The sequence below is a fragment of the Podarcis liolepis genome, assembly GCF_965112155.1.
Source record: "Podarcis liolepis genome assembly, chromosome: 3".
NCBI classification, from domain to species: Eukaryota; Metazoa; Chordata; class Lepidosauria; order Squamata; family Lacertidae; genus Podarcis; species Podarcis liolepis.
Window position 1 is genome coordinate 1,368,834 of NC_139557.1, and position 26,566 is coordinate 1,395,399.

The window sequence follows — 26,566 nt, forward strand, 5'->3', positions numbered from 1 at the left end:
GAGGCCATAGTCATGTTTAATGCTCCATTGAGATTCTAAGGGCAGTTATCTGTTATGTCAAGTTAAACCAAGACAAGGAGTCGGGACCTTCTATCACTTCCCTGTTTGGCCTCCAGTTTTGGAGCACATGACTGAGGTGACAGGAGGTGATCATGTTATCACTTTCACATAATTCAGACGATCGAGTTCAGGTGAGTTGGAATTACAACAAAATTCATGGAAAGTATGAAATCACTGTAAAACTACACTCTGGGAAAAGGAAGACTATTGTCTAACTAATAAGGAAATCGTAACTATGGTTAGTGCTACAGCTCCAGCAGCTAACAGACCAAGGGTGTTCCAGTGGACATGTGTCACCTGGCATCTCACTCCTGTGTAGAAGAAGAGGCAGCTTGTAGCACACCTGTAAACAGAAGAAGGGAAAATGTCTATTTTGGAGCTTGGGTTGTAAACAGGAGGCTTCTTTGAACATTGATGTGAGTTCAGGAATTCCCAGTGGAAGGTAGTTTGGAGCTGCTTCGTTGCCTCAAGGAAAGGTTAGCCTCCCTGCCCCTTATTAGTCTTAAAGCCCAGCCCAGAAAATGTGTCACCACCATAATCCCAATATGAGCTGTGACCCAATGCATGTCTCCATGTTCAGAGCAACCAGACTGCCATTGCCCATGTTGGCCCGCTTCAAAGACTGCCAAGATTTTAGGGACAGAGGTAAATGCTAAATTAAGAGCTTGAAGGATGGTGTTCTGGGGCCTTTAATAGCTGCATGCTATTTATTATTGTTATTGTTTATTAAATTTATATACCACCCTTCATCCGTAGATCTCAGGTAGGAGAAAATTCAACAGGTGTAGCTTCTGTTGACATTGCTTCATGGAGAAAAGCTGTACCTATGCTCCCAAAGCACACACAGAGTAGCCTTCCTCTGCATGGGGGGGGGGGGCTAACTGGCACCCCAGGGGCTGTAACTGAGCCCCCGCCAAGTCTTTTGGTGTGTTTGCAAAGACCCCCATAAATTTGTAATTAAGAAACCCCCTTAAATGATTGACTGTTCCTGTGATGCCACAAAGTTTTATGTACCACCCCCATGGTCCCTGCAATTCTTTTTTTTTAACAGGCTGCTCCAATAGATCCCCTTTGTGATACTAAAAGGAGTTTTGGGACTCTTCCTTCGTTCCTTAATAAAAAATTAAAAAACAATTAAATTAATTGTTGCTTTTTACTGACCATGCGTCCCCTACTGCAGTACAAATGGCTTTTGTGCCCAAATTTTCTGCCCAAATTTGTATAGTAGTAGTAGTAGTAGTAATAGTAGTAGTAGTAGTAGTAGTAGTAGTAATAATAATAATAATAATAATAATAATAATAATAATAATAATAATAATAATAATAATAAATTTCTTTTGGCCATGCTCACTTTTACACTTTGGCTGTGCCCACTTGACCTGCAGCTCTTGGCGAGAGGTCCATGGCTCAGTGCAGCCCTCAAAGAAAGGTGAGGCACAAAGTCCCTTCCCTATCCAAGTGCAACATCAATGGGCTGGAATTTTTGCAAGAAAAGCAAAGGCAAAACAGATGATGATGATGATATAATATTATTTATACCCTGTCCATCTGGCTGGGTTTCCACAGTTACTCTGGCTAGCTCCCAACAGAAAACACAAGAAAACATCAAACATTAAAAACTTCCCTAAACAGGGCTGCCTTCAGATGTCTTCTGAAAGTCAGGTAGTTGTTTATTTCCTTGACATCTGATGGGGGGGCGTACCACAGGGAGGGTGCCACTACCGAGAAGGCCCTCTGCCTGGTTCCCTGTAACCTCACTTCTCGCAGTGAGGGAACCGCCAGAAGGCCCTCAGAGCTGGACCTCAGTGAACAATGGGGGTGGAGACGCTCCTTCAGATATACTGGACCAAGGCCGTTTAGGGCTTTAAAGATCAGAACCAACACTTTGAATTGTGCTCGGAAATGTAATGGGAGCCAATGTAGATCTTTCTAGACCAGTGTTATGTGGTCTCGGCAGCCGCTCCCAGTCACCAGTCTAGCTGCCGCATTCTGGATTAGTTGTAGTTTCTGGGTCACCTTCAAAGGTAGCCCCACATTCAGCGCATTGCAGTAGTCCAAGAGGGAGATAACCAGAGCATGCACCACTCTAGCCAGACAGTCTGCGGGCAGGGAGGGTCTCAGCCTGCGTACCAGGTGGAGCTGAGAGACAGCTGCCCTGGACACAGAATTGGCCTGTGCCTCCATGGACAGCTGTGAGTCCAAAATGACTCCCAGGCTGCGCACCTGGTCCTTCAGGGGCACAGTTACCGCATTCAGGACCAGGGAATCCTCCACACCTGCCCACCCCTTGTCCCCGCAAAACAGTACTTCTGTCTTGTCAGGATTCAACCTCAATCTGTTAGCCACCATCCATCCTCCAACCGCCTCCAGGCACTCACACAGGACCTTCACTGCCTTCACTGGTTCTGATTTAAAGGAGAGGTAGAGCTGGGTGTCATCTGCATACTGATGAACACCCAGCCCAAACCTCCTGATGATCTCTCCCAGCGGCTGCATGTAAATGTTGAAAAGCATGGGGGAGAGGACAGAACCCTGAGGCACCCCACAAGTGAGAGCCCAGGGGTCTGAACACTCATCCCCCACCACCACTTTCTGAACACGGCCCAGGAGGAAGGAGCGGAACCACTGTATAACAGTGCCCCCAGCTCCCAGCCCCTATAGATGGTCCAGAAGGATGTTATGGTTGATGGTATCAAAGGCCGCTGAGAGATCCAGAACTAGGAAATAGCTTTCACCCTTGTCCCTAGCCTGCTGAAGTTCATCGACCAGTGCTACCAAGGCAGTTTCAGTCCCATGATGAGGCCTGAATCCTGACTGGAAGGGATCCAAATGGTCCGCATCCTCCAGGCGTGCTTGGAGTTGTTCGGCAACCACCCGCTCAATCACCTTGCCCAAGAATGGAAGATTTGAGACTGGGCGATAGTTGGCCAAATTGGCTGGTTCTAAAGATGTTTTTTTAAGAAGCGGTTTAATGACCGCCTCTTTCAGCGGATCTGGGAAGGCTCCCTCACAGAGAAAAGCATTCACCACCCCACGAAGCCCATCGCCCAGCCCTTCCCGGCTTGCTTTTATAAGCCAAGGGCAAGGAACAAGGAGACAGGTGGTCAGTTTCACTCGTCCAAGCAGCCTGTCCACATCCTTGGAGGTAACAGATTGGAATGCAACTTGAGTAGACAGGACTCTAGCACTCTCCCACCCTGGCCCTGCTCCCATGGTGTAGTCTACCTTTGAAGTTGTTGTTGTGATCTAATCATGTGGCACATAAATGAGAAAGGGAAAAAAATGCCATGAAAGCATAGGATACCTGCAGCTTGTTTTTCCTTTTAGTTTTACACAAATGCCATCATTTTGGCACGGATTTGGGTCACACTGTTCTCTCAGGTAGGACTGCCAGTCTTCCAGAGAGGCTGATCTTTTTTTCCGTTCCAGGGAGTCATTCTGTTCCACAGGCCGTTTTTCTGGGAAAATGTGTTCCGTCTTCTTGAGATGTGTTAAATCTTACTCAGAAAGAGAGAAAGGACTGGTCCAAACAAATGTGGCACATATTTTTTTCAACCAAAATTGAAATGAAAACTTACACCTACTAATTTATTTAATTTTATTTAAAGCAGCAGCAAAAAACCAGAATGCATAGGTTACAGTAGGTTAAAATGAAATGAAATGAAATGAAAATTGTAACTAGGCTGAGCAATGCAGACTAAAATTAAACGTCTTTGTCAAATGTTGCACTAAAAAGAAGTAAATAACCTTTATACACAATTGTAATTTTCTCATAAAATACTAGGTGGCTGTTTGTAAGAATCCTAGTCCTCGGTTGTGGAGGGTGGGTGGAGAGAAACCCAAACATATTGAGAAGCTGGAGCCATTTGTTATATATAATACACACTCTATTGGATAAAAATCTATCTATATAAATGAGAACAGTGGTGCACATTGCTTAATTTCTAAAAATGAGTGTTGTATTGCGTTACCCCTCATTGCGAGAAGTGAGGTTACAGGGAACTAGGCAGAGGGCCTTCTCGGTGGTGGCGCCTGCCCTGCGGAACGCCCTCCCAGCAGGTGCCAGCAGGTGCCAAGAAAATAAGCAACTATCTGACTTTTAGAAGACACCTGTTTAGGGAAGTTTTTCCCTAAACAGGGAAGTTTTTCCCTGTTTAGGGAAGTTTTTAATATTTAATGCTGTATTGTTTTTAACACTCGATTGGGAGCTGCTCAGAATGGCTGGGGAAACTCAACCAGATAGGTAGGCAGGGTATAAAAAATAAATTATTATTATTATTATTATTATTATTATTATTATTATTATTATTATTATTATTATTATTATTATTCCCTTGAGGTTCTTTCTGCTAATTCCAGATGTGTGGCTACTCAGTGATGAATGAAAAACATTATGTACTTATTCACTAACACTTTCTTACTATTACTCTTCAGAGTAAATCCCAGGAACTGAATGCTAGGTTTTGTAGAATCTTAGCTCAAATGGAGCCCCAATATTACTTTACTGTTATTTCCTTTTCCTTACTTAAGAAAAAATAACTTTTTGTTCTTTGTTTTTAATAAGTCAAAACTGAAAAGACTCTGCTTTCCATCTTCTAATAGAATCTTTTTCCATACCGTCAAACTCTGCAAAGATAATAAGATCATCATTTTTCAGATAATTCCTTCTTCTTAGGTGTGCATGGGACACAAAATTGCTCCATCCTCGATCTATGCTCCGGTGGCATTTGCATGAAGGATCAAATTTCCCCAGAAGAGAAGGCTTTCCCCATCGGGAAGAATTGTTTTTTTCTACAAAATAGTACAAATTACGCAGTAACACTGTTTGCTCTCTGCACACAAATTCTAAATTAAGTCGGCGATCCTATGACTGACTATAGTCGTGATGATTGTATCCAGGACTTTTCCCTCCCCAGGCTTCCTGTCTTGCTCCCTCCCTCAGAGGCTTCCTATCAAATGTGACTTGGAAGGCGGGGGGGGGGAGCAACCTCTGCCTTTTAAGCTGCCAACGTGCACATACCCTACTTTGCACTACTGCAATGCTGCCTGCGCAGGCCTTGAAGAGCATTCAGAAACTTCAGTCGGTCCAGGAGGCATCAGCCCAACAGCTGACAGTCTGAGAGACCATGTGATCCACTCTGTGAGGAGCTGCAAGGATTGCAGCTTAGATTCTAGGCTGACGTGGAAGTGCTGCTTTGACACTTAAAGCCCAAAAGTAATCTGGGTCCTGGATACTTGAGGCCTTGCCACGAGTGCCCAGGACACCAGAAATTTGGCGGGCCTTCTGTTTGAGTGCCTTCCCTGTGACACCAGAAGCCAGCTCACTTTCAAAAGGAAACACATGACAACCACTAACAGTTTTTCAAAGCAGAGCTGTCCTGCATTCCCATCTTCGCAGGCTCATACCCTAAGGGTACCAGATTTTTTTCAATAAATCCGGGGACACTTTTCAACTTCCTGCTAAATAGATGGATTTTGTCAGCGGATGGGGGCCACTAGGGGGTGCACTGGAAGATGGCCAGCAATACCATCTCTCCAGACCACATGGGGTAATTAAGAGGCTGTGATGGGAGTAGGCAGCCTTCCTTGTTGCCCCAAGGGGATGGGGAACACTGCCCTTGCCTGCTGTGCTCATAAATCACCCCCAAATTCGAAAGAAGGGGGTGAGGGCACTAGGCAGAATGCCCCCGTGAGGACTTCGGCTCTCCTGGATGCTGTCTCTGATCGCGCACTAGCTGCAGCAATTTGGAATAATTAATTACAAAAGAAGCAAATGCACATATTTCAAGTGAAGAAGGGGAGTGAAGACTGCTAATTGAAGGGACCTCTGTGAAAAGAAGACGACGGGTTGGAGCAACAGGAATATTTTACGAAGAAGATACATCAAAGGCTGGGTATATCGGCAACGGGACTGAATGGGGGCGGGGCGGGAAAACCTTTTATACTTTTCTTCTATGTGATTAACCAAAAACCCCTCCTCATTAGAACCGTTGGTCTAACTGACCCAAGCAGGATGAATAAGTATGCTTTATGGAGATCGAGTAGGAACAAGAGCTTTTGGAATGGCACAGCAATTAATTCAGAGACGCCATCTTGCCGAAGGATTTATAGCCGGGAGGAAGAATGGACTTGTTTTCAGACTGCATTCCTGGTGAATCTCCTTAGAGGTTTGAGAAAGGCGACAGGTTTGTGAAGATTAATGACGCTAAGACTGTTTTGATTTATGGAAGTGATGTTATACGGAAAACATCTGGATATGGCTACTGGATTAAAAAAAAAAAATCCACACAGGATTACAAACTGTTTTAACCCGCTTGGGGAGACTATCAGAGGTCACAAAGAGAAAGGAAAAATATATGAAAATAATAAGAAGAGATGTGGAAAAACAACAAGAAAGGACTGGATAGTACTGTGAACATCATATTGTCAGATTTGTGGACATTAAAACAGCAGCAAGAGGACTTCTGGGGTGGCGCCTCCAGTGATGGCGGACTCCCTCTGAACTGAATAAGAGCCCACTCAGGAAGTAAAACAGGAGCGTGCCATGACAGAACAACTGAGAGAAGAGGATTTTGTTGAATCTAGGGCGCCAGAGACGGAGGGAGCCGCGACCCAGCAGGATTACAAACTTTTGGACTTAGTAAATGAACTTGGAAAAAATCAGACTTGGAAAGGAAAAATCTGGTTTGGTTTGGAAATGGGGGGCTGGATAGACCCCCCACCACAGGGAGATTGGACTTTTCAAGTCTGGAAAGGGGTCGTCAGATGTCTGGAGCTGTGTGGGCCCCTAACTTTGAAGGGAATCTGGAATATGCTTGTAAATTTTACATCGAGTTTGGATTGGACTATGGAAAAGGGATTGTTTTCTTGAAGAAGGTCAAAAACATTATTAAGCTGGAGTTCTCACGAATAAAAGGGAAATATAAAGAAGAGCTATGGAAGGGACATGGAAGTGTCTTAAGAGCCTCGGATATAAGGTTGCCAGGTTAATGTGCTAGATTAACAGGACAAAAAGGACTGACAAACCCGGGACCAGGAGAAAAGGACGTTGGATGAAGACTGGATTCTTTTCTTTTTCTTTTTATTATTAGGACTGTTTTATAAAATTGATGAATGTTAGCAAAATGTTGAAATGAAATTATTTGGCTCTTATAAAAATGTTATAAGAATTAGGCAAGAAGACTAGGGTTTAGGAGAAGTTGATAAAAAATTAAGATTTAAGTTTTAAACCTTAAGGTGTTTTTTTATAAGATAATATGATATCAGACTAAGGTAATGTTATGATAGAATACTATGAATTATGGAAAGGATTTGCTGTTACTGTTATAAAACAAGATACAGGAAAAGGGAGGAGGAGGAGGTCAAGGAAAGAAGGTATTGAAAGTAGAGAATTTGAAAATGATGGTTTCTTTTTTACTTTTTATTTTTATCTTTTTCTTTTTTTGTATAAAATCTTTTTAAAAATCCTTTTTTCAATAAATATCATTTAAAAAAAACAGCAGCAAGAAGCAAGAAGATGATTGGACCCCCTTCGGAACTTGAAATATGGGTACCCCCAACAAAAATTTAAAATTCGGCTGTGTAATTTGGAATTTATGTAATTTGGTTTGATTTGATGTGATTGGCCGGTTAATAAAAATTATTCTTATAAATAGATCTTGCCAGGGGATTGATTTGTAAATCCGGGGACTGTGCCTGGGAAACGGGGACGTCTGGCAACCTTATCATACGCCACTTAGCACTATGTTGAATTCCAGGTAGAGTTTTCTAGCTGGGAGAAAAAAATACCCTTCCTTTGTTAAGCCGTTGTGTTGGTTTTAACTTTAGCATGCTGCCTTGAGAACAAATTTGGTGGGAAAGCTGCAGGAGATGAATCAGATGAAAGAATGAGTGAGGCATTGCAGAGGGAAGCTCTGGCACCAAGAGCAGAATCTCAGCCCCCGCTAGTCCCTCATGGCTTCCTCCTTGCTGCTTTTGCTACTTTTCCAACTGCCCCCTCAGAGCATGTCAAGAGAGAGGAGGAGCAGCAGCAGCAGCTCCCTCCTTTGATTTGCTATATTGCTTTCAGTTGCTTTATGTCCTTCAAATGTCATAGTATTATTATTACCTGAAGGTATCAATGTGCCTTAAAGGGAGCATTTTACACCAAAGATTTGTTCCAGTTACAAACTTGTTTCTGTGACGGGTTTTTTAAAATCACAGTTTATGCTTCATTCCCTGTCTCCCTGGATTGTTAAAGAGCAAATTCGTCCTTTGCTGAATTAACAGCACACAAATAAAGAATTTTACTCTCAGCATCTTCTGTGACATTTGCTTGTAATCTTGAGCAAAGGCTCCGGCATTTTGTATTCCAGCATCTCAGGGAGGCAAAAACCTTGAACCACTCACTCCCCTCTTGCCTTAGCAGGCAGAAGCTACCTACCTGGCAGAACCTGGGATTCATCTGTTGTGAAACTCCTCTCGATGGACCTCCTTTCCTTGATATTGGTGTGCTGGTCCAGCACCTTGATGGTCACCTGCCTGTTCAGAGCTGGCCACTCGAGGACACCATCGTTTTCTCCACTAGCCAGGTGAAAAGAAATCCTTGTGTAGTTTGCCGAAACAGAATCACTCTGGCCTCTGGGATACAACGTTATGCCAAAACCATAGCCTTCAGAGCTATAAAACCGGGGACTGAGCATGGCATAGTCTTCGGGGGCAGTTCTAAGAAGATGAGAGAAGTTGCGAATAAGCCAGACAGCACTGGGGCACCGCGTTTCACTCAGGGTGATGTCATCAATGAAAATTCCTCCAGATGAGTCATCGGGATTGCCTTTTAGGCCATGGAAGAGATACCTGAATTTTATTTTATTTTTCAGAGTCACTTGGGCAATTTTCCAGTTATGGTCGCTGTCTCCTATGGGAAGTAAAGACAGACACTGTGACTTCTGTGTTGGCATATGAGAAAGATGACCATGTTGGCGCTCATATCAGAGTTTTATGTGGAATTCTTCTTAAAAAAACAAAAACTAAACACCTGCACATTATTGCTGAAATTGGACAAAAGAGACTCCAGCCCCCCAAAATATGCAGAAGTGGAATGACCCAGAAATTATCTGAATCATTTATCCCTAAAACCTGCTGTATCTGCTGATAGAAAAAAATGCCATCAATTGTAAAAGCATAACTTATTTCCTGGAACCCAGTGCTGCTTGACTCCAGCTCTTAGTAATGCTGTATTAACCTAGAATAATTCACACATGTGCCACTAACAGAGGCAGTAAACTGATGAGGGGACAGCAGGAAGAAGCAGCTTGCCTCTGTGGCCAAATGGAAGGTGGTTATCTGATGCAGGGTTCTGTGCATTTTAGAACCCTGGAAAATCTGGTGAAACAGACACTTGCACAGTCTGCATAAAGGATGTTGCTCATATTTCCTACATCTTTTTCCTGTGCAGGAGTTATTCGTGAGTGAGAATCTGCTCCAAATATATGACCACCAAAGTCCTTGGCCATTGCAGTCACTGCCAAAATGATATACAATCTTGCTGTGGTCTTAAAACAAGGTACACTGGTACCTCGGGTTACAGATGCTTCAGGTTATAGACGCTTTGGGTTACAAACTCCGGTAACCAGGAAGTGGTTGCTCCAGGTTAAGAACTTTGCCCCAGGATAAGAATGGAAATCGCATGCCAGTGGCAGCAGGAGTCCCCATTAGCACGCCTCAGGTTATGAACCGTTTCAGGTTAAGAACGGACCTCTGGAACGAATTAAGTTCTTAACCCAAGGTATCACTGCATGCTTAGAACACTCCAAAAATCTTTTACTGGTTTTCAACATTACCTTGAAATGTTTTGGCTTTAACCAGCCTGCGGACTTCTCCGGTGCCGTCATCCTTGACCACCTGGATGAAAAGCCTGTCCCAGAGGCTTCCTGTCATTTTGAAGAAGAACTGGAGACACTGGTTTCTCCTCTTTGGGTACAGAATACGGGATTCTAAAATCGCTGTTTCGCCTCTCTTCCCAAAACTGGTGTTAAAGTACATGAAATAGCCGGCATCTGTGGAGAAGAAGCTAGCACTACTGAAGGCGTATCAAGCATTATTATGCATATGCTACCTCTTAGAACCACAGAATAATAGAACTGGAAGGGACCACAAGGGTCATCTAGTCCAACCCCTGCAATACAGGAATCATTTGCCCAACGTGGGGCTTGAACCAGCGACTCCAAGATTAAGAGTCTCATGCTCTACCCAATGAGCTATGTACAACCTGAATCACAATGTCTGTAATTTTTTATAACTTACAAATACTGAGAATTTTATTTTCGCTGGGTTCCAAAATTTTGAAAAAACTGAGCACTTAGGGGCATATCTGCTTCATGGTATTAAAATGGCTGAGCAGTCATTGGCTTTCCTAAGAGTCCTGGTATTATGGCTCTTCGAGGGGCTAAGGGTCTCTGTTAGATTCTTCTTACCAAGCGAAGGCTTCCAAGGCCCTCATTCACTTCAGTTATCAAACGGAATGGAACGAATATTGGCAAGTTATGTGTTTTTTCCTTCTTCTTAAATTGTATGCAATGAAGGCTGCAGCCCTAAAGCCAGCCAAGGGCTGTTGGGTGTGACAAAAGGGCTGCTTTGCTGGCAGAAAGGCAGTGACTTGGCCCTGGTCCCACTTGCAGAGGGAACCAAAGAGGTCAGGTCGGGGGTGTGTGTGTTTGTGTGTGTTGAGGAATAGTAGAGGATCTACCGAATCCTCATCCCCCGGCCACTCCTGCTAAATGGTTCCTCAACTATGCCAACCCTCAAGCTGATGTGGTGAATTCTGACCTACTGGCTGCAATGTGAGGGGGTGAACTGGGAGACAGGGGAGTAAAGGCCCACCCCCCCACCTCACCACTGGCAGGGCTTAAGCCACTGGCTAGGCTCCAGAAGCAGAAGTAGCCCCACAGATCTGAAGTTCAGTGAATTCTACCAAATGGAGGAGGCAGATGCTTCCCCGTTTTCCCTTCTCCAGTATCATCTGGTGCAGCACTGGGGTCACCCAGAATGGAGTCCTTCTGCAAGACGGTTCTCTCCCTGGCATCTCTTTTGTGGAGTCAGGTTTCTGTCCTTTTATTCTTTTGCACACAAATTCTATGCAAAACAATAAATTGATGCAAATCTTGCATCAAGGAGTCAAATTCTTTCACTTGGGGGTTGAACAGGACACTCTGCTGCTGACACAAATGTGGTCCTTCTCCAACACCACAAAAACTTCATGGCATTAAAGCTGCCGGAGTCCAGCTCCTTAAGTGGCCTCACTCAATTCCCTTTCACTTGAATGATGGACACAACAAATCTAGGATCATAGAAGTGCAGAACTGGAAGCAATTGCTCCTGTTGCAAATGCTCCTTACGTTAGTTTTGCACACTTTAATTGACTAGTCTCAGACTATTCTTAGAAGTATAAAATGTAACTACTGGAACCGCTGTCTGGATTAAAGACTCATTTGGCATGTCTTCCACTTCACTTTGGGCCAAGATGATCGGAAGCTCAGGAAAATGGCAAAGCCAAGAGCTGTGACAGACTTTCCACTGAGTCAACAGGAGATGACACAGTGACCAAGAAGCAAAGAACTGGTCCCATGAAAGAAGGAGGGGATTGTCCCCAGTGTACCTTTGCAGCGTCCAGAGAGGGTATGGTCTTGGCCACTCTTCTTACGAATCCAGTTGGTATCTCCACTGGTTTTCTCAACCAGGCCACATATATCAGCTGACTCAAAATCACATTGGTCCAAAAGGGTGACAGTTCTCGCTGGGGCAGGAGTGAGGGGAGAGTAAAAATACAGAAAGAAATATTTAAAAACTAAAGAGAAGTGCCTTTCCCATTTCCATTTAACAAAACCATTTAATCAGTTTTATTCAAAGGCAATGGATTCAGTTTCACTCTGCAAACTTCACTGTCTCATCATGACTTACTGCAGTTGTACATTCGATTGAGTCTTTCCAGGTCAGAAGCGCTGAAATCCAAGCGTTGGCCAATAATGTTATTAAATTCTGGTATTTTCGTAGTAATTGTTTTTAAGCTTTCATTTTTACTAAATGAAGATGGACCATAGTGCATGATGGACTCGTAATCATAAGGAGTATTCAAGTCTGTTATATCGTCATCAACCACTTTCTTAAAGTTGTACTCTTGATCTGCATGCAGAATAAACACCACACAGTTACTTTCTGGAAGTGCTCGGAAAGGGCTTGCAATCCACGCTCTGCCAGCAGACTTGATTATGGAACAGGATGCCATGATTTCATCAGGGCCATGGCTGCCACCTTCGACTCGTAAGATGACTTGGGGGGGGGGGGTCACGCTCTGAACAAATATGTGTAGAAAAATTATGACCTCAACTAATGTGTGCTAGTTAAGAGCATGAACTATGTTGCTAGAGTTCACAGTTTCAAATCTCTCATCAACCATCAACTCACTGCTGTTACCTCTTACGAGAAAGCACTGTTTTTCAACTGCAGAGAAATATGCATGAAAATGTCACGCCAGAACGTTTAAAAAAGTGCACATGGCTTTTACAAGAAAAAACATATAAACAGGAATCTAATACACAGCAGCCTATATTTTTACCATGGTTTAGGGGTTTTCCAAATCTTCTTTCTGATTGCCCAAGAGTTTGGTTGTTTGTGGCAATGAACATTCAGTTACAAGTGGCCTTGGACTACTGAAGGGAGCCAAGCTTCTACTTCTACGAAGCTTGGCTCCCTTCAACAGTCCAGGGCCACTTGTAACTGAATGTTCAGTGCCACAAACAACCAAACTCTTGGACAATTTAGAAAGACCCTCCCACTAATGGGCATGCTCAAAAGGTCTGAGAATTTTGATTCCCCAAAGAATTTTGATTCCTGTTTCGGGAAGCTTTTAATGTTTGATGTATTATAGTATTTTAATATTCTTTTGGAAGCCGCCCAGAGTGGCTGGGGAAGCCCAGCCAGATGGGCGGGGTATAAATAATAAATAATAATAATAATAATAATAATAATAATTATTATTATTATTATTATTATTATTATTATTATTATTATTAATTCCATTGTCCACAATCTCCCACTGTCCAACAGCTCTGACTGCCAGAAAGTTCTTCCTGATATTTAGTCAGAATCTCCTTCCTTGTAACTGGAAGCCATTGTTGGGTCCTACCCTCCAGAGCAGGAGAAAGCAAGCCTTCATTTTGATCTATAATGTATGTTTCCTTGCACACCTGGCTCAAATACAAACCAGGTTTAAATGGCTCTCTCTTCAGGTAGAGGCTTGGGCAAAGTCAAGATTTAGGGGGGGGGGGAGAACAGTTGGTCAGTTAGTTAAATATTTTTATTTATTTACTTGATTTGCTTATTTTTAGCTGTCAGCCACCTTGAGTCCTGACAGGGAAAAAGGCGAGGTGTAAATAAACAATATTTTGAAACAGGGACCGCCAACATGGTGCCCTCCAGCTGCTGTGGGCTACAACTCCCATGGTGGCCAATAGCCAGGAATTAAAAATATGGATCACTTACTTTTCAATAATGATTCCAGGATAATGAAAAGTTGACATTTTTAATTGTCACTAGCCAAGGCATGAATGTACTTTAATTAAGCTAAATGGGATTAATTGTGTTGCAAATGTCAGACTGTTCTTCATGCTAATAATAATAATTGTATACCACTCTTCATCTGAAGATCCTAGGGCCATTCAATTTTGTTTTTAATTTAATTTTTGGTAATTGGTTATGGCTAATGACTAAACTTTTTTTAAAAAATTGACCACGAAAGTAACAAATTAGTTCTTGAAAACATGTGCATCATACATATATAATAATCAGAGAATTGGGATTGTCTGTTGAGTTATACTTAGTAGAAAGCCTGGTTTTGTGGGCATATAATGTGTGAATATTACAGTATATTTAGGGATATATGAAATTAAAGGCGTTTACAAAATATTTAATATTGTATTTTTACATTGTTGTAACCAATCTTGGATAATAATAAGAATAAGAATAAGAATACTACCACTTAGGAAGATGGACAATTGTAAAGCCATTTCAGTAGCTTCAAATTTCTTGACAATAAACCATTTCAATTGTTCTAACTCAGGCATAGGCAAACTCAGCCCTCCCGATGTTTTGGGACTACAACTCCCATGACCCCTAGCTGACAGGACCAGTGGTCAGGGATGATGGGAGTTGTACTCCCAGAAACATCGGGAGGGCCGAGTTTGCCTATGCCTGTTCTAACTGCTGAGCATGCATATGTATATTCTCTTGAATGAATGTTTTGCATAAGGCAGAGGAATAAGACATAGCACCAGAGGCGAGATCAGTCACCCATCTGTTCTCCAAAGGACTTTCCCCCATTTCCCCGGCATCTGCAGGAGGAGAAACAAGGCAGCTGCAATGTCCACATCCCAACCCATTTCAAGAGCCTGAACACCAACCTGGAAGCACGTGATCCCACCAGATCTCGACATAATCATCTCGGTCTGGCCGTGTCTGCTCATGGATACGTCCCAAAGCATGCAAGATCTCATGAGATATGATGCCTTTGGTGTCACATCCTGCACCAACAGAAAGGTTCTGGCCTCCTTTCACATCTCCAATTTTAGACCAACATCTGAAAAACGCAAATGAAAAGTAAAGGTGCTTGACAGAGATAAACTTTCAGCTTTTCATTTTGGACAACATTCTTTATATGTGGAAACCAATAACAATTTGTAACTGAAATATACTTAGAGTCGCAAAGTGATTTCATGCTCTTTATTCAGCTCATAGTGGTGAGGAGGAATGAATGAAAGTCCCCTCAAAGTATCTGCTTTATATACATTATTTACACAATGGGCTGCACATGATTGGCTAATTCTGGAATTCTACTGTAAGCCAATCAGGTTGTGGATTTACTTATATCTGGAGCATGACTGGGTGGTTCCTGCCAACCAATCATACTGCTGCATTGTTCTAGGACCAATCAGACTGCTGCATTCTGAATCCTATTGTTCTAGGACCAGACTGCTGCAATTTGGATCCTATTGTTCTAGGACCAATCAGACTGCTGCAGTTTGGATCCTATTCAACTCAGTACATAACACCCCTCCCCTCTAAGTTCCAGTCCTGCCCGGGAGGTCGCATTCATAGTCCTTGAGGTACGCCGGTGGCCTACGTGTGCGTTGTGGCCTGGGGTGTTCCCTGGTCCGGGGTTCAGGTTCTGGCTCGTGTTCCAAGCATGCTGGCTGTGATGGGCCTGTTTGGTCTGGCGCAACCGGCTCGCTCAGTCGTGGTTCTGGTTCCGGTGTCCTTTCGGCCTCGCGGGTCCTCTCTGTATTTACTGACTCTGCCTCTCCTGCTGGCCCCTCCTGCTCTATGGGCCTCACTGCCCCTCTGTTCCCTTGGGACTCCTCTGACCTTTCCTCCTCCTGGTTTTCTCCCGGGAATCGTCGCCATATCTGGTCGCAGTGGCAGCACCAGCATTGCCCCCCATCCGTTAGCACCTTGTACGACACGGGGCCAGTGACCCTGGTGACTGTGGCGGGTACCCATGCTGGGCCTGCCCCAAAATTCTTTGCGTACACTGGGTCCTGGACCTCGAAGGTCCGGGGGTTCCTGCCTTCCCCCACCACTACCTCATCCTGAGCTCTATCGGGGTGAAGGCGGTCCAATCTGATTGCAAGGCACCGACCCATTAGTAGTTCAGCGGGGCTCCGGCCAGTCGTTGAGCTGGGGGTGCTGTGCTGTGCTAGGAGGAATGTGGCAAGGTGGTACTCCCAATCCCCTTGTGTCATGCAGCGAAGGGTGTCCTTGGTGGTCTGCACCATGCGTTCTGCTTGGCCATTGGTGGCAGGGTGGAACGGCGCCGAACGGATGTGGCGGATGGCGTTCTGTGCTGTGAAGGTTTGGAATTCTCCTGACGTAAATGCAGTCCCGTTGTCTGAGACGAGAGTGTCAGGGAGCCTGTGGGTTGCAAACAGCCTGCGTAGTACCCGGATGGCTGCGGATGTGGAAGTGGACGGTACCAGTGCGACTTCCAGCCATTTGGTGTAGGAGTCCACCACTATGAAGAATGTTTTCCCCTGAAAGGGGCCAGCGAAGTCCACATGCAAGCGTGACCATGGTGCTCGGGCGGACTCCCAGGACTGGACTGGGGCCCTTGGGGGATCTGGGCGGGATTCTTGGCAGGCCTGGCAGTGTTTGACCCAGGCCTCTATCTCTCCGTCGATCCCCGGCCACCACACATAACTCCTGGCCAGGACCTTCATTCTTACTACCCCTGGGTGTGTCTCATGTAGGGCTGTGAGGACCCTTTTGCGGAGGGGCTGGGGAACAACAACCCTGCTTCACCTTGAGACCCGCCGTCTGGAAACGGTGCAGAACGGTGCGGAGGCGGTCCTCAAACTCTGGTGTGGGCCCGGCAATCAACACATCATCGACGAAGGGGGTGACGCTATGAATCCCTTTATGGAGCGAGTCCATTAGATTCTGGAATATGCCTGGTGCCACACTGACACCGAATTGCAGCCGCTTTACCCTGAACGCTCCTCTGTGCATCACAATCGTCTGTGCCTCTGCTGTGGCCTCATCTACTGGCAGCTGTTGATATGCTTGGGCCAAGTCCAGCTTGCCAAAAAATTTTGACCCAGCCAGGGTGGCAAGGACATGGCTGACCACTGGCACTGGGTATGCATGGGCCGTGAGGGCCTTGTTTATGGTACATTTGTAGTCTGCGCAGATGCGGACCGAACCATTAGGCTTGACGAGTGTGACGATTGGGGTTTCCCAGGGGGCATTAGGCACCGGCTCCAGCACTCCTTGCTCCACAAGCCGGTCCAATTCCTCGTCTATACGGGGTTTCAGGGTAAACGGGACCCAGCGGGCCTTGAGCCTGACCGGTCGTACTGCGGGGTCAAGCTGTAGGGCAATGGGGGGGCCGTATACTGTCCCAATTTCCCATCGAAAACCCCTGGAAATTCCTTGCATATGGCATCCACGTCCACTTGTAAGGTAGTGTGGTTCACCCCGTGATGGCTAGCCCCAGTGGTCCAAACCATGCCAATCCCAGTAAGCTAATGTAGGGGCCCTTGACCACAAGCAAGTCCAGTTGGCGCGTCCACCCTCAGTATTGCACCCTGAAGGTCCCCACCCCCATTGTGGGGACCTTACGTTTCTGGAAGTCCCGGAGGGTGAATGGGGCCGGCCTGAGTTTGGGACCCCCAGTAGGACACAGTTTCCTTAAGGTCCTTGCCGAGATTATGGATAGAGTTGAACCCGTGTGAAGCTCCATGCGGCATGGGGCCCCCTCTATCTGTACCTCTACATAAATTTTCTCTACGTTGGGGTGGGGCAACTGGTATACCTGGAAGTCCGTGAGCTCCGTCGAGTTGCCTTGGTGCGTTTGGCCCCGGGACCTGGGGCTCTTGGATTGGTCATCTGATGCCTGGCGTCGGGTGGGCTAAGCTCAACACACCCGGGTGATGTGTCCCGATTTTCTGCACTGCCTGCACTCTGCGTTGCGGAAACGACAGGTCCTCCTCTCGTGACTTTCCCCGCAGCTTGCGCAGTTTCCTCCTTCTCGTCGAGGCAGCTGTGGTATGTGGGCTGCTTGAGTGCGCTGCTGTACTCGGTGCACCTCCTCCCTGTCAGATCCTGAGTCGTCGGTGAGGTCTTCGTGGTGGACCCTCGGTTGGGATGGCAGGCTCGGCCGTGCCTCTTGCGTCGACCTCTTGGCAGCTTCCGTTGCCAGGGCCTCCTCCAGAGCGACCTGGAACGTTAGGTCCTTCTTAGCGTAGAGGCGTCGTTGCAGCTTCTCATCCTTCAGGCCACCGACGAGGCGGTCACGAAGCATGTTCTCCAGCTCTGAGAAGTTGCAGAACCGGGCGGCTTGGCGGAGAGAGGTCACAAACCCAGTTATGGTTTCCCCAGGGGCTTGCCGCTTTGCGTAGAAGGCATTTCGCCGAGCCACCACTGAGGGCTGCGGCAAAAAGTGCCCCTTCAGCTGTTCCATTATTGTTTTGTATGGAACAGTAGCGACGTCTTCAGGTGCAAGGAAAGCCCGGGCGATTTCAAACGTCTCCTCTCCGCAGACGCTGAAGAATATTGCCCTCTTCTTGGCGTCTTCTTCATCGGTGACCCCTTTGGCTTCTAGGAGGAAGGTGAAACGGGAGGCGTACGCTTCCCAGTCTCCAGATGCTGGGTTGAACGGCAAGAAGCTGCTGTCGGTTGCCATTCTGAGTTCCTTGTGTCCCGGAGCTGAAGCCTGGATACACGGTGCGAGTCAGCGGTGCGGAGGTGGCGGTGCTGCGGTGCTGTGTGTGGCAGTCAGCTCAGCGGGATCCCATCCTCGTCGCCAGTGAAATATACTCAGAGTCGCAAAGTGATTTCATGCTCTTTATTCAGCTCATAGTGGTGAGGAGGAATGAAGTATCTGCTTTATATACATTATTTACACAATGGGCTGCACATGATTGGCTAATTCTGGAATTCTACTGTAAGCCAATCAGGTTGTGGATTCACTTATATCTGGAGCATGATTGGGTGGTTCCTGCCAACCAATCATACTGCTGCATTGTTCTAGGACCAGTCAGACTGCTGCATTCTGAATCCCATTGTTCTAGGACCAGACTGCTGCAATTTGGATCCTATTGTTCTAGGACCAATCAGACTGCTGCAGTTTGGATCCTATTCAACTCAGTACATAACAGTAACTATTTTTGACTACACCTTTTAAATTAATTTTAATTATTCCTTTGCCTTCCGGTTCCCTCTTCTTTTTGTATTCAGCATTCATAGGGCCAAACTGCATGTAAAATACAGTTTTTAAAAGAAAAGAAAAGAAAAGAAAAGAAAAGAAAAGAAAAGAAAAGAAAAGAAAAGAAAAGAAAAGAAAAGAAAAGAAATAGTGATGGGCTGTATCAAGGCCAGCTCCTGTCATCTGGTTTTGTTGAATCATAGAATTGTAGAGCAGGACACGGGTCCCAGGGTCATCTAGACCAACCCCCTGCAATACAGATGCAGTAGCTCAATAACCTCTGACATGCGGAGCCCTGTTTGGCCGGATCCAGCAGCCAGACTCTTCCCATGTTCCTTTTTCCTCTGGACCACACTTCCTCCCACCATCCGCACGTCCCCTTCATGGCAAAGTATCTGAAGGGGTGGAGAGTCCTCCTTATGTCCTCTGCAAACTCACTCTCTGGCCCTCCTTCTGCCTCTGTCCTCTTATCATTCCTCTCCATTTTTCTTTTTCCATGAGGCTGCGAGCACACAAGATCCACCCCACCCCCAACACATTCACCTTATCTGCACAACTAGAAGGGTGATGGTACAGCTGGAAATCTTCATTCCACACAAGGCGAGAGGCAGAGGAGGAAGGACCAAAGCAGGTTCAGGAAGGTGGAAGGAAGTACAGGAAGAGGCTTTTTGGTTGTGTTCTGGTGCAGCGCCTCAGGGATCAAGCCAGCATGACCAGCCAAAGCACAGCTACCTTTCAGATTTTGCACTTCTCCAGACAGAAAATGCTTTTGTATATTAGGGGGAAGAGCACACAAAAAAGCAAATACGTGTGAAAATATCATTCAAGCAGCTTCATAGGGGAGCTGCTGGGGGGAGCTGCTTGCAAAAGTGCCTCTATTAGACAAAGGTACATACAAAAAGTGTACAAATTTTCATGCAACTTAAACAAACAACCTCGCTGCTGAAGTTAGATGAATTGAGAGAAAATGAAATTCACAGGTTGCCTATCTCTACAAGATTGTCCAAACAAGAGAGTACTTGAGCAATGATTCACAGCCAAGATTTCATAAGCTTCCATCTCTTTGGAAGAAACTAGAACAATATGATTCACTGCCCCTTACCTAAATGTCTCTGGAAAATGAGGTGATCATTCTGTGGTTTTATGGCAGTGCAACCTTTGAATAAATGTGTTTTTAATTTTAAAAATTAAAAAAGAAAAACCCCAAGCACCAATGTGTTTTTACTTACCCTTCTAACTTCTGAAATATTATATACGACTGCTCCCCATTATATGGTTTGAAATCCACACAGGATTTTAACTGGAATCCTTCAAGCGTTCTAAGAATTACCCCTTTGGCATTCAGATCTTTAAAAAAAAGCAGTTCATGAGAAATCTATGAGAATCAATGAGAAATTGATTGACTGCCACTATCAATCAATCAATCAGTCATTTTTATTGTTTTTAGCCAATGGCCATCACAATACAATATGAGCACAAATCACGCAGCTACAAAACAAAACATGCACCAGACCAGGACAAATCTACTGAGAGGAATGGCCTTAGCTCAGGAGCAGGGCATGTGCTTGGAATGCAGAAGGTCCCAGGCCCAACCCCGAGTGGCATCCCCAGGTGGGGATGAGGCCCACTGCCTGAAACCTGGGGGAGCCATTGCTGCCACTCAGTGTGCAATACTGAGCTCAATGGACCTGCCTAGGACAGGGGTCGGCAAGGTTTATCTTGCCTGAGACGGATCGGTCCCGTGGAGATCCCTCCGTGGACTGGATCGCGCTGGATTGCATGCGCGCATGCACAAGCGAGCGTGCCCATTATTTCTGGCGCTGCAGAAGTGAGTTCCCACTGCACCAGTTTAGTGCAGCGCACCGGGACTCGCTGAGCGGGCAGCTCGGTTCTGGGGTGGCTTGTGGGCCGGTTAAACGGCCTCCATGGGCTGCTTCCGGCCCATGGGCTGCACGTTGCCGATCCCTGGCCTAGGATGTAAGACAGCTCCCCATGTTCCTATGATTACTGCAGTTTAAAGAGGGACATCAGATTACCTTTACGTAAAAGGCAGGGAATTGTTCAGAGGAACTGCTTAACAGGTTGAGTTATTTATTTGTGCAGGACAGGGATCTTCATAGAATAAAAGGATTGTAGTGTTGGAAAGGACCCCAAGAGTCATCTAGTCCACCCCCCTGTGCAATGCAGGAGGCACAGCTAGAGGAATCACAACAGGATCAGATTTTAACCTCGGCAGTATTGTAGTGATACAAAGGCTGTATTACCCAGGCTGTCACCCAGAATGAATGGAATAGGGAACTGCCATCGGTAAGCCTCATCTTTGAGCGCACTACGGCTTCTCTATTGAAAATGGAGAAAGGTTAAGATTAGATGCTTTACCTTTGGGCACACAAATAAGAAGAAAAAATGTATGACCTAAAACAACACCAAGACTTACAGGCAGTACAATATCCCCCTGGAAGAGGGTGAGTCCAGCAGCTGGAAGAAAATTAAAAAAAGATGGCATAATCAAAATGCAAAAGATGATTCATCAGATATTTAAAATAATGTGTTCACTCTTTGAATATGCTTACTATAAAGACTCACAACATGACTAACAATTCTATTCAAAGCGCACCAAACTAATATCTGCAACATGGCCATATGCGTTTAGCAACACCACTCTAAATTCACATATGGCTTCTAACGGGGCCTCTCTTCCTTCCGAGGCAACCTTCCCTGCCAGGTCCTGACTGCTTCGCATTTCCTTCCAAAAAGAAAGTCTTAACTGGAAATGCCATTTCTGTGCGTGTTCATAATCTTCATTTCCTACTCAGAGTACCACTCTTCCTTTCAAAGGTAAGTGGTTTTGTTTTGCTTTGTTTTGATTTGATTTTGCTTAAGAAGGGGGCGTGGGAAACACACACAGACAACTTTTGTTGAAAAGCTCAAAAATATTTGAAGTTTTTTTAAAACTTGGGAGAAAAGAAACACATTCAGAGGAGAGCTGAAAGGAGTTAACCCACGGCTAAAAGAAAATGTCCACTAGGTAAACTTCTTGAATTCTGTTGAGAATATTCCCTTTGGATTCTTTGCAAAGTTTTATCCGAACAGTTAAATTATCTCTTGGCCAGCAAGAACATTTATCCAAGGGGCAGGGAGAGAATACGGTTTCAGCTCTTGGATCTTGGGAGTGTTACCCCAACACACACGTCAAACTGCACACCACAAACCCAAAGAATGCCAAAGAAAGGAGCAGAGCAAAGTGCCAAAATCTTCATAGAGCCAACTTTATTTGAAAAAGAAAAGTTTTTTGGGGTTGGGAGTATGTTTATCCAAGTGTTAACTGTCTCACTGCAACCCACCTGAATTTATTTCAGGGATGTCCTTTCTCAGTTCACCAGCATCGGCATCAGCATCAGCATCTAATCAATACAAGCAATAATATTAAGTTTCAGACACAAAGCGTAAACGAAATAAAAAATGTTTTACTCTGAGCGTCTTAATGAGTTCCAGCATCCTACCATCATCCGGTAGTAAGCGGTCGACCTAAAAAAGAAGGAAAATTATTCATTGTGTTTAGCAATCACCGAAAGAGGCAACGAAGAGGGAGGAGTGTCGCTGGATCGAAACTTACTGAAAATGAGGTGCAATGTGCAAAAAGCACAGTGAGACTGAAAAACTGGAAAGCTGTACTAGAAGCCATGGCAGAAAGAAACAGACCTTCTAATCCCTTCTTGTCAATGCACAAAGCAGCTTGTCGCAGAAACACTTTTAAATGAGGCTTGGAGCTTATCCTCCCACCCCTCATTGAACATTAACAAAACCAGAGGCAGAAACATCTCAGCAAAGCAGCTGAGATGTCAAGGCTTCTCTGCGCTGCTTTGCAGAACCTAGGTGAGGTATGCTAAAAGCAAGCAGAGTTCAGTTAGAATCCATCCTGAAAAAGCCAGCCAAAATATGTTCTGACTATTGCTGCCATCTGCCTGCCTGTCAGTCCCTATTCCACAAAATCAATGGAATTAAAATCTTGTTTTATAGAAGAGAATCCCCTACAAAAAGACTCTGATTACAGCGGTCCTCTTTCACAGAATCATAGAATCGTAGAGTTGGAAGGTCCACCCATGTTAGTAAGTAATAGTGAGTTCAAAGAAGCTAATGAGGACCTTTTAGATGCATGTATAGTTATTGGCTGCCTGGTGCGTTTTACTTGTTTCATTTTGAACTTCTTGCAAAATCAAAATTCAATTAATACTGTAATTACAACACAGAAGCAAACAGAATCCTATAAGATTAAATCTGAACTCAGTGTCCATTGTCGACCTCCAGTGCACTAGATGTCCTGTGAAACGTGATTACACTGGCTGAGTGGGCAGAGCGTCCCACACACTATGTCAGCGAGTTCCTTCTTGATAGTAGGAGAGGGACTAACAGAGAGAGCAATCTCCTCAGGGAGCTTGTTAATAACTACCCTGGAGCTTAAAATCGGGCTCCATTAACCACAGTGCTAAATATATAGTCCAGCTGGGGGTTTAGCTTTCCTTTATGTATCTTCAGGATCCTGATATTCCTCTGAAATGCTTTCTCGGGCTCAGTGCCTCCACGGTCGGCCCTTCTGCATCCTTCGTGCACCTTCCTTCTCCTTAAAAAGTAACAGGAACAACACGGCCCAGTGCTGCCTGCATTTCTCTCCCTCTCTCTTCCCCTTCAACAAGACACGGTTGAGTGATTTGTCCATGGGGGGGGGGGGATCTTTGAAGACACCCATATCTCTATACTTGGGAGTCTGTGGGATCTTGCTATTTCCCCCTGTAATTGATGCATCCTAGCTAGGCTCAAGATTCTGAAAATCAGAAAATCACAGTGACAGTGGGTGTGAAAGTGCCCCATCTGCTCAAGGCTGCACGCTAACATCACAGGCAGCATCTAGCAAGTTAGCTGAATGACTAACAATTAAGGCCGGCATAATACATGCAAGTCCTGCTATCCAAACTCTTGTGGTATGAAACCTTGCCATACAGATACCCAAACAGTCGGACCTGTGTGTGTAAAAGAATAAGAGCCTTAAACAACCTTTTTGTGAATTGCTGGTCCACAGCAGCCAGTCTTCCAGAAACCAGAAGGGAGTGGGGAGGAAGGGGGTGGAGAGATTGGAGCAATAATACAACATTTTTTCCCTCCCTTGTCTGCCTTTTTGAAGGTTGCAGAGGGTTTCCCCAATGTTTCTTTTGTCATCTTGGGGTTAAAATTCTGTGGTCAGGAATGCATTATAAATTTTCCCATAGGATTCAATGGAAAACATTACCTAACAATTTCCTGAGAATGCATTGTGTTCAGATAGTGGGATCTGCATGTACTGTATTATTAGAGCACTGAGGCTGATCTGAATGTATCATTCCTGAAACATGACATATCACAAATCTCTGCTTTAAAACCTCCATGGAGGTCCACCACCTCTCCTGGGAGTCAAGCAGCTCTTACTGTGAGAAAGTTCTTCCTCCATGTGACAGCATTTTAGATATCTGAAGATGGCTCTCATATCTCCTCTCAGCCTCCTCTTTCCCAGGCTACACATGCCCAGCATCCTCAACCGTTCCTCATCAGGCTTGCTTTCCAGACCCTTGACCATCTTGATGGTCCTCCTCCACACACTTTCCAGCTTGTCAACATCCCTCCAAAATTGTGGCACCCAGAACTGGACACAGTATTCCAGGTGTGGTCTGGAATAGAGTGGTACTCCAAACTGCGGGAGGCAGTGGAAGACAGGAGTGCCTGGCGTGCTCTGGTCCAGGGGGTCACAAAGAGGCGGATACGACTAAACGACCAAACAACAACATATCTTGAAAGCTTATATTTAGTTGATCTTTAAGGTGGCACTGGAATTATTTAAAAAGATTTTTTCATCTTTCATCAAGGGAAGGGAGGCAGCAGGCAAGGGAGGCAGAACTAGTAAGGCCAGGGGTGACCCCCAAGGCTGAGCGGCCACAGGAACCAGACCCATGACTCAGCAGACCGGCGGCGCCCGACCAAAAGGCCCCGTCGCAGCCGGCAACCAGAGCCAGAACCAGAAACCCCCGCCGAGGGACACCCCTGAGCACAAGGCATATGTAGGCACCCGGCGTACCTTGGCGACTATGAATGCTAACTCCCGGGTGCCAGGGGGACATAGAGGGGAGGGGTGTTATGGACTGAGCTTGGATCCTAGAACAAGAGGCAGGTAGGATCCTAGAATGCAACACCTGACTGGCCTGCAGGAGAAGACCAATCAGGCTCCAGGAGGGAAGCAGAATCAGCCAATCAGAAGGAACCCATTGTGTAAATAATGTTTATAAAGCCTGAGGTGGGGGGGGGCATGCATTCACTGTTTTAGGAGCTGCAATAAAGAGCATGAAATCACTGTGCAACTGAGTATATTTCACCCTCCCTTAAAGAATCCTGTCTACGCCGATGCCTGCTACTAACAGTTTTTTTCCTTGCCATATTTTCCTCTTGCTCTATATAGGACTCAGAATTTGTTACTCAGGATTTGAATGTAGAGCGGATAAATTAAACTTTTGAACATCACACTTTCTGGTTGCTCAGCAATTTTTGTTCTCACGAACTTGCTTTGAGCCTGCAAATCTGCTTGGGATGCTGGAAGGGATCGGTGCGGGGAGCGTGTTTTTTTTTTTGGGGGGGGGGGGCACTGGCGGAGGAAGAGGAGTGCGGGGGGGGGAGCACCCCGGCCCAGCAGCGCGAACCCGGCCGGCGCCATCGCGGCTGCCTCCCCCCCCCGGGCGGGGGCTCCTCTGGAAAAGAGAGCTCGGCGGCTGCGAATCTCCCCGGGTCTCTGCAAAGGGTTCCTTCGCAATTCCAGAACACGCGGCGCACGTTGGTGTCCTTTGTTTCGAGCTTCTTCCGTGCCCCCCCCCCGGCAACGACTAACCTTGCCTTCCCCCTTCCTCTCTTCTGCAGCCTTGCTTTGGCTCCCCCCGCCCCGCTCTGCGCTTCTCCTGCATCCTCTTCCTCCCGCACAAGGAAGCTCCCTTTCCGCGCAGGCATGAAGCCCCCTCCCTTCCTCCCCTGCGATGCTTCCAACTCTTCCTCTCCCCGGATCCCACCTTCGGCTGCCTCCCCATCATCGTGCCTCCCACTCCTCCTTTGGGGCCGCCCCTCGCACCCCTTTCCCGTCTCCGCTCCTCCTCGCTTTCCTCCATTCGCCCTGCACTCCGATCAGCCCCATTTCTGCGCCTTTCCCTCTCTCTGGCTCAGAGCCCCTGGGGCGCACAGACGCCCTTCACCTCCTCCTTCCTCCTCCTCCTCCCGAGTCCCCCTTGTGTGCAGATGCCCCACTTCCATCCCGCCTCTTCATTCCCTCTTTGTGCGCACTCCCAGGCGAATACATGTTGCTGTAGCTTTAAAATGAACAAACTCTTCCGGGCAAGGCTGTCGGCTTCTTCACTTTGAGAAAGTTCAGTTCAGTTGATGGGCATTGTATGTGTATGAGTGTGTGCTTGTTAATAAAATAGATATTTTAAATTACTACGTTGAATCTGGAATTTCTCATGGAAGACGACACATGGAACCAAAAATGGAATACACTGTGGGAAGGTATGATGGAAGAAGAATAACAGCCACCCCAGCCCCCTTTTTAGAAGTGTTTTCAAATATTTTCATGTTTCAGAAGCTGCCCTGGATAAAACATGTTCCCATTCTGCCTTTCGCTGGATGTTGGAAGCTGCCCTAATCTGTGCACAGAAATGCCATCTGAAAGGCAGCCTGAGCTACGCCACTACCCGGCAGCAAATCAAAGCA

At 45.8% G+C, this 26,566-nt stretch overlaps 1 protein-coding gene across 2 annotated transcripts; it reads right to left on the reverse strand.

Moving 5' to 3' along the window:
* Positions 1 to 25,999, reverse strand: MEP1A (meprin A subunit alpha). Of its 2 annotated transcripts, none has more exons than XM_083495062.1 (14): positions 25,873 to 25,999; positions 22,297 to 22,321; positions 22,138 to 22,197; positions 21,231 to 21,271; positions 21,058 to 21,133; positions 20,023 to 20,140; positions 14,496 to 14,671; positions 11,998 to 12,219; positions 11,696 to 11,833; positions 9,882 to 10,097; positions 8,483 to 8,956; positions 4,678 to 4,851; positions 3,365 to 3,557; positions 1 to 403 (listed from the first exon to the last, which is right to left on the reverse strand). In XM_083495062.1, exons 1-14 carry the CDS (start codon positions 25,966 to 25,968, stop codon positions 265 to 267), a joined length of 2,148 nt encoding a protein of 715 aa, XP_083351188.1. In that variant the 5' UTR covers positions 25,969 to 25,999; the 3' UTR covers positions 1 to 264. The 2 variants fall into 2 exon arrangements, with proteins under 2 accessions (XP_083351188.1, XP_083351187.1); XM_083495061.1 differs by lacking the exon at positions 25,873 to 25,999 and adding an exon at positions 22,410 to 22,969.
* Positions 26,000 to 26,566: the final 567 nt, after the last annotated feature.

What these genes read in the sequence shown, in the direction of transcription:
- MEP1A (XM_083495061.1), bottom strand. Translation starts at nt 22,583, where the DNA reads ATGAGGGGTGGGAGGATAAGCTCCAAGCCTCATTTAAAAGTGTTTCTG. An exon ending in CCGCTTACTACCGGATGATG is followed by an intron (nt 22,198 to 22,296) that starts GTAGGATGCTGG and finishes TGTATTGATTAG; the next exon opens with ATGCTGATGCTGATGCCGAT. An exon ending in CATCCCTGAAATAAATTCAG is followed by an intron (nt 21,272 to 22,137) that starts GTGGGTTGCAGT and finishes ATTTTCTTCCAG; the next exon opens with CTGCTGGACTCACCCTCTTC.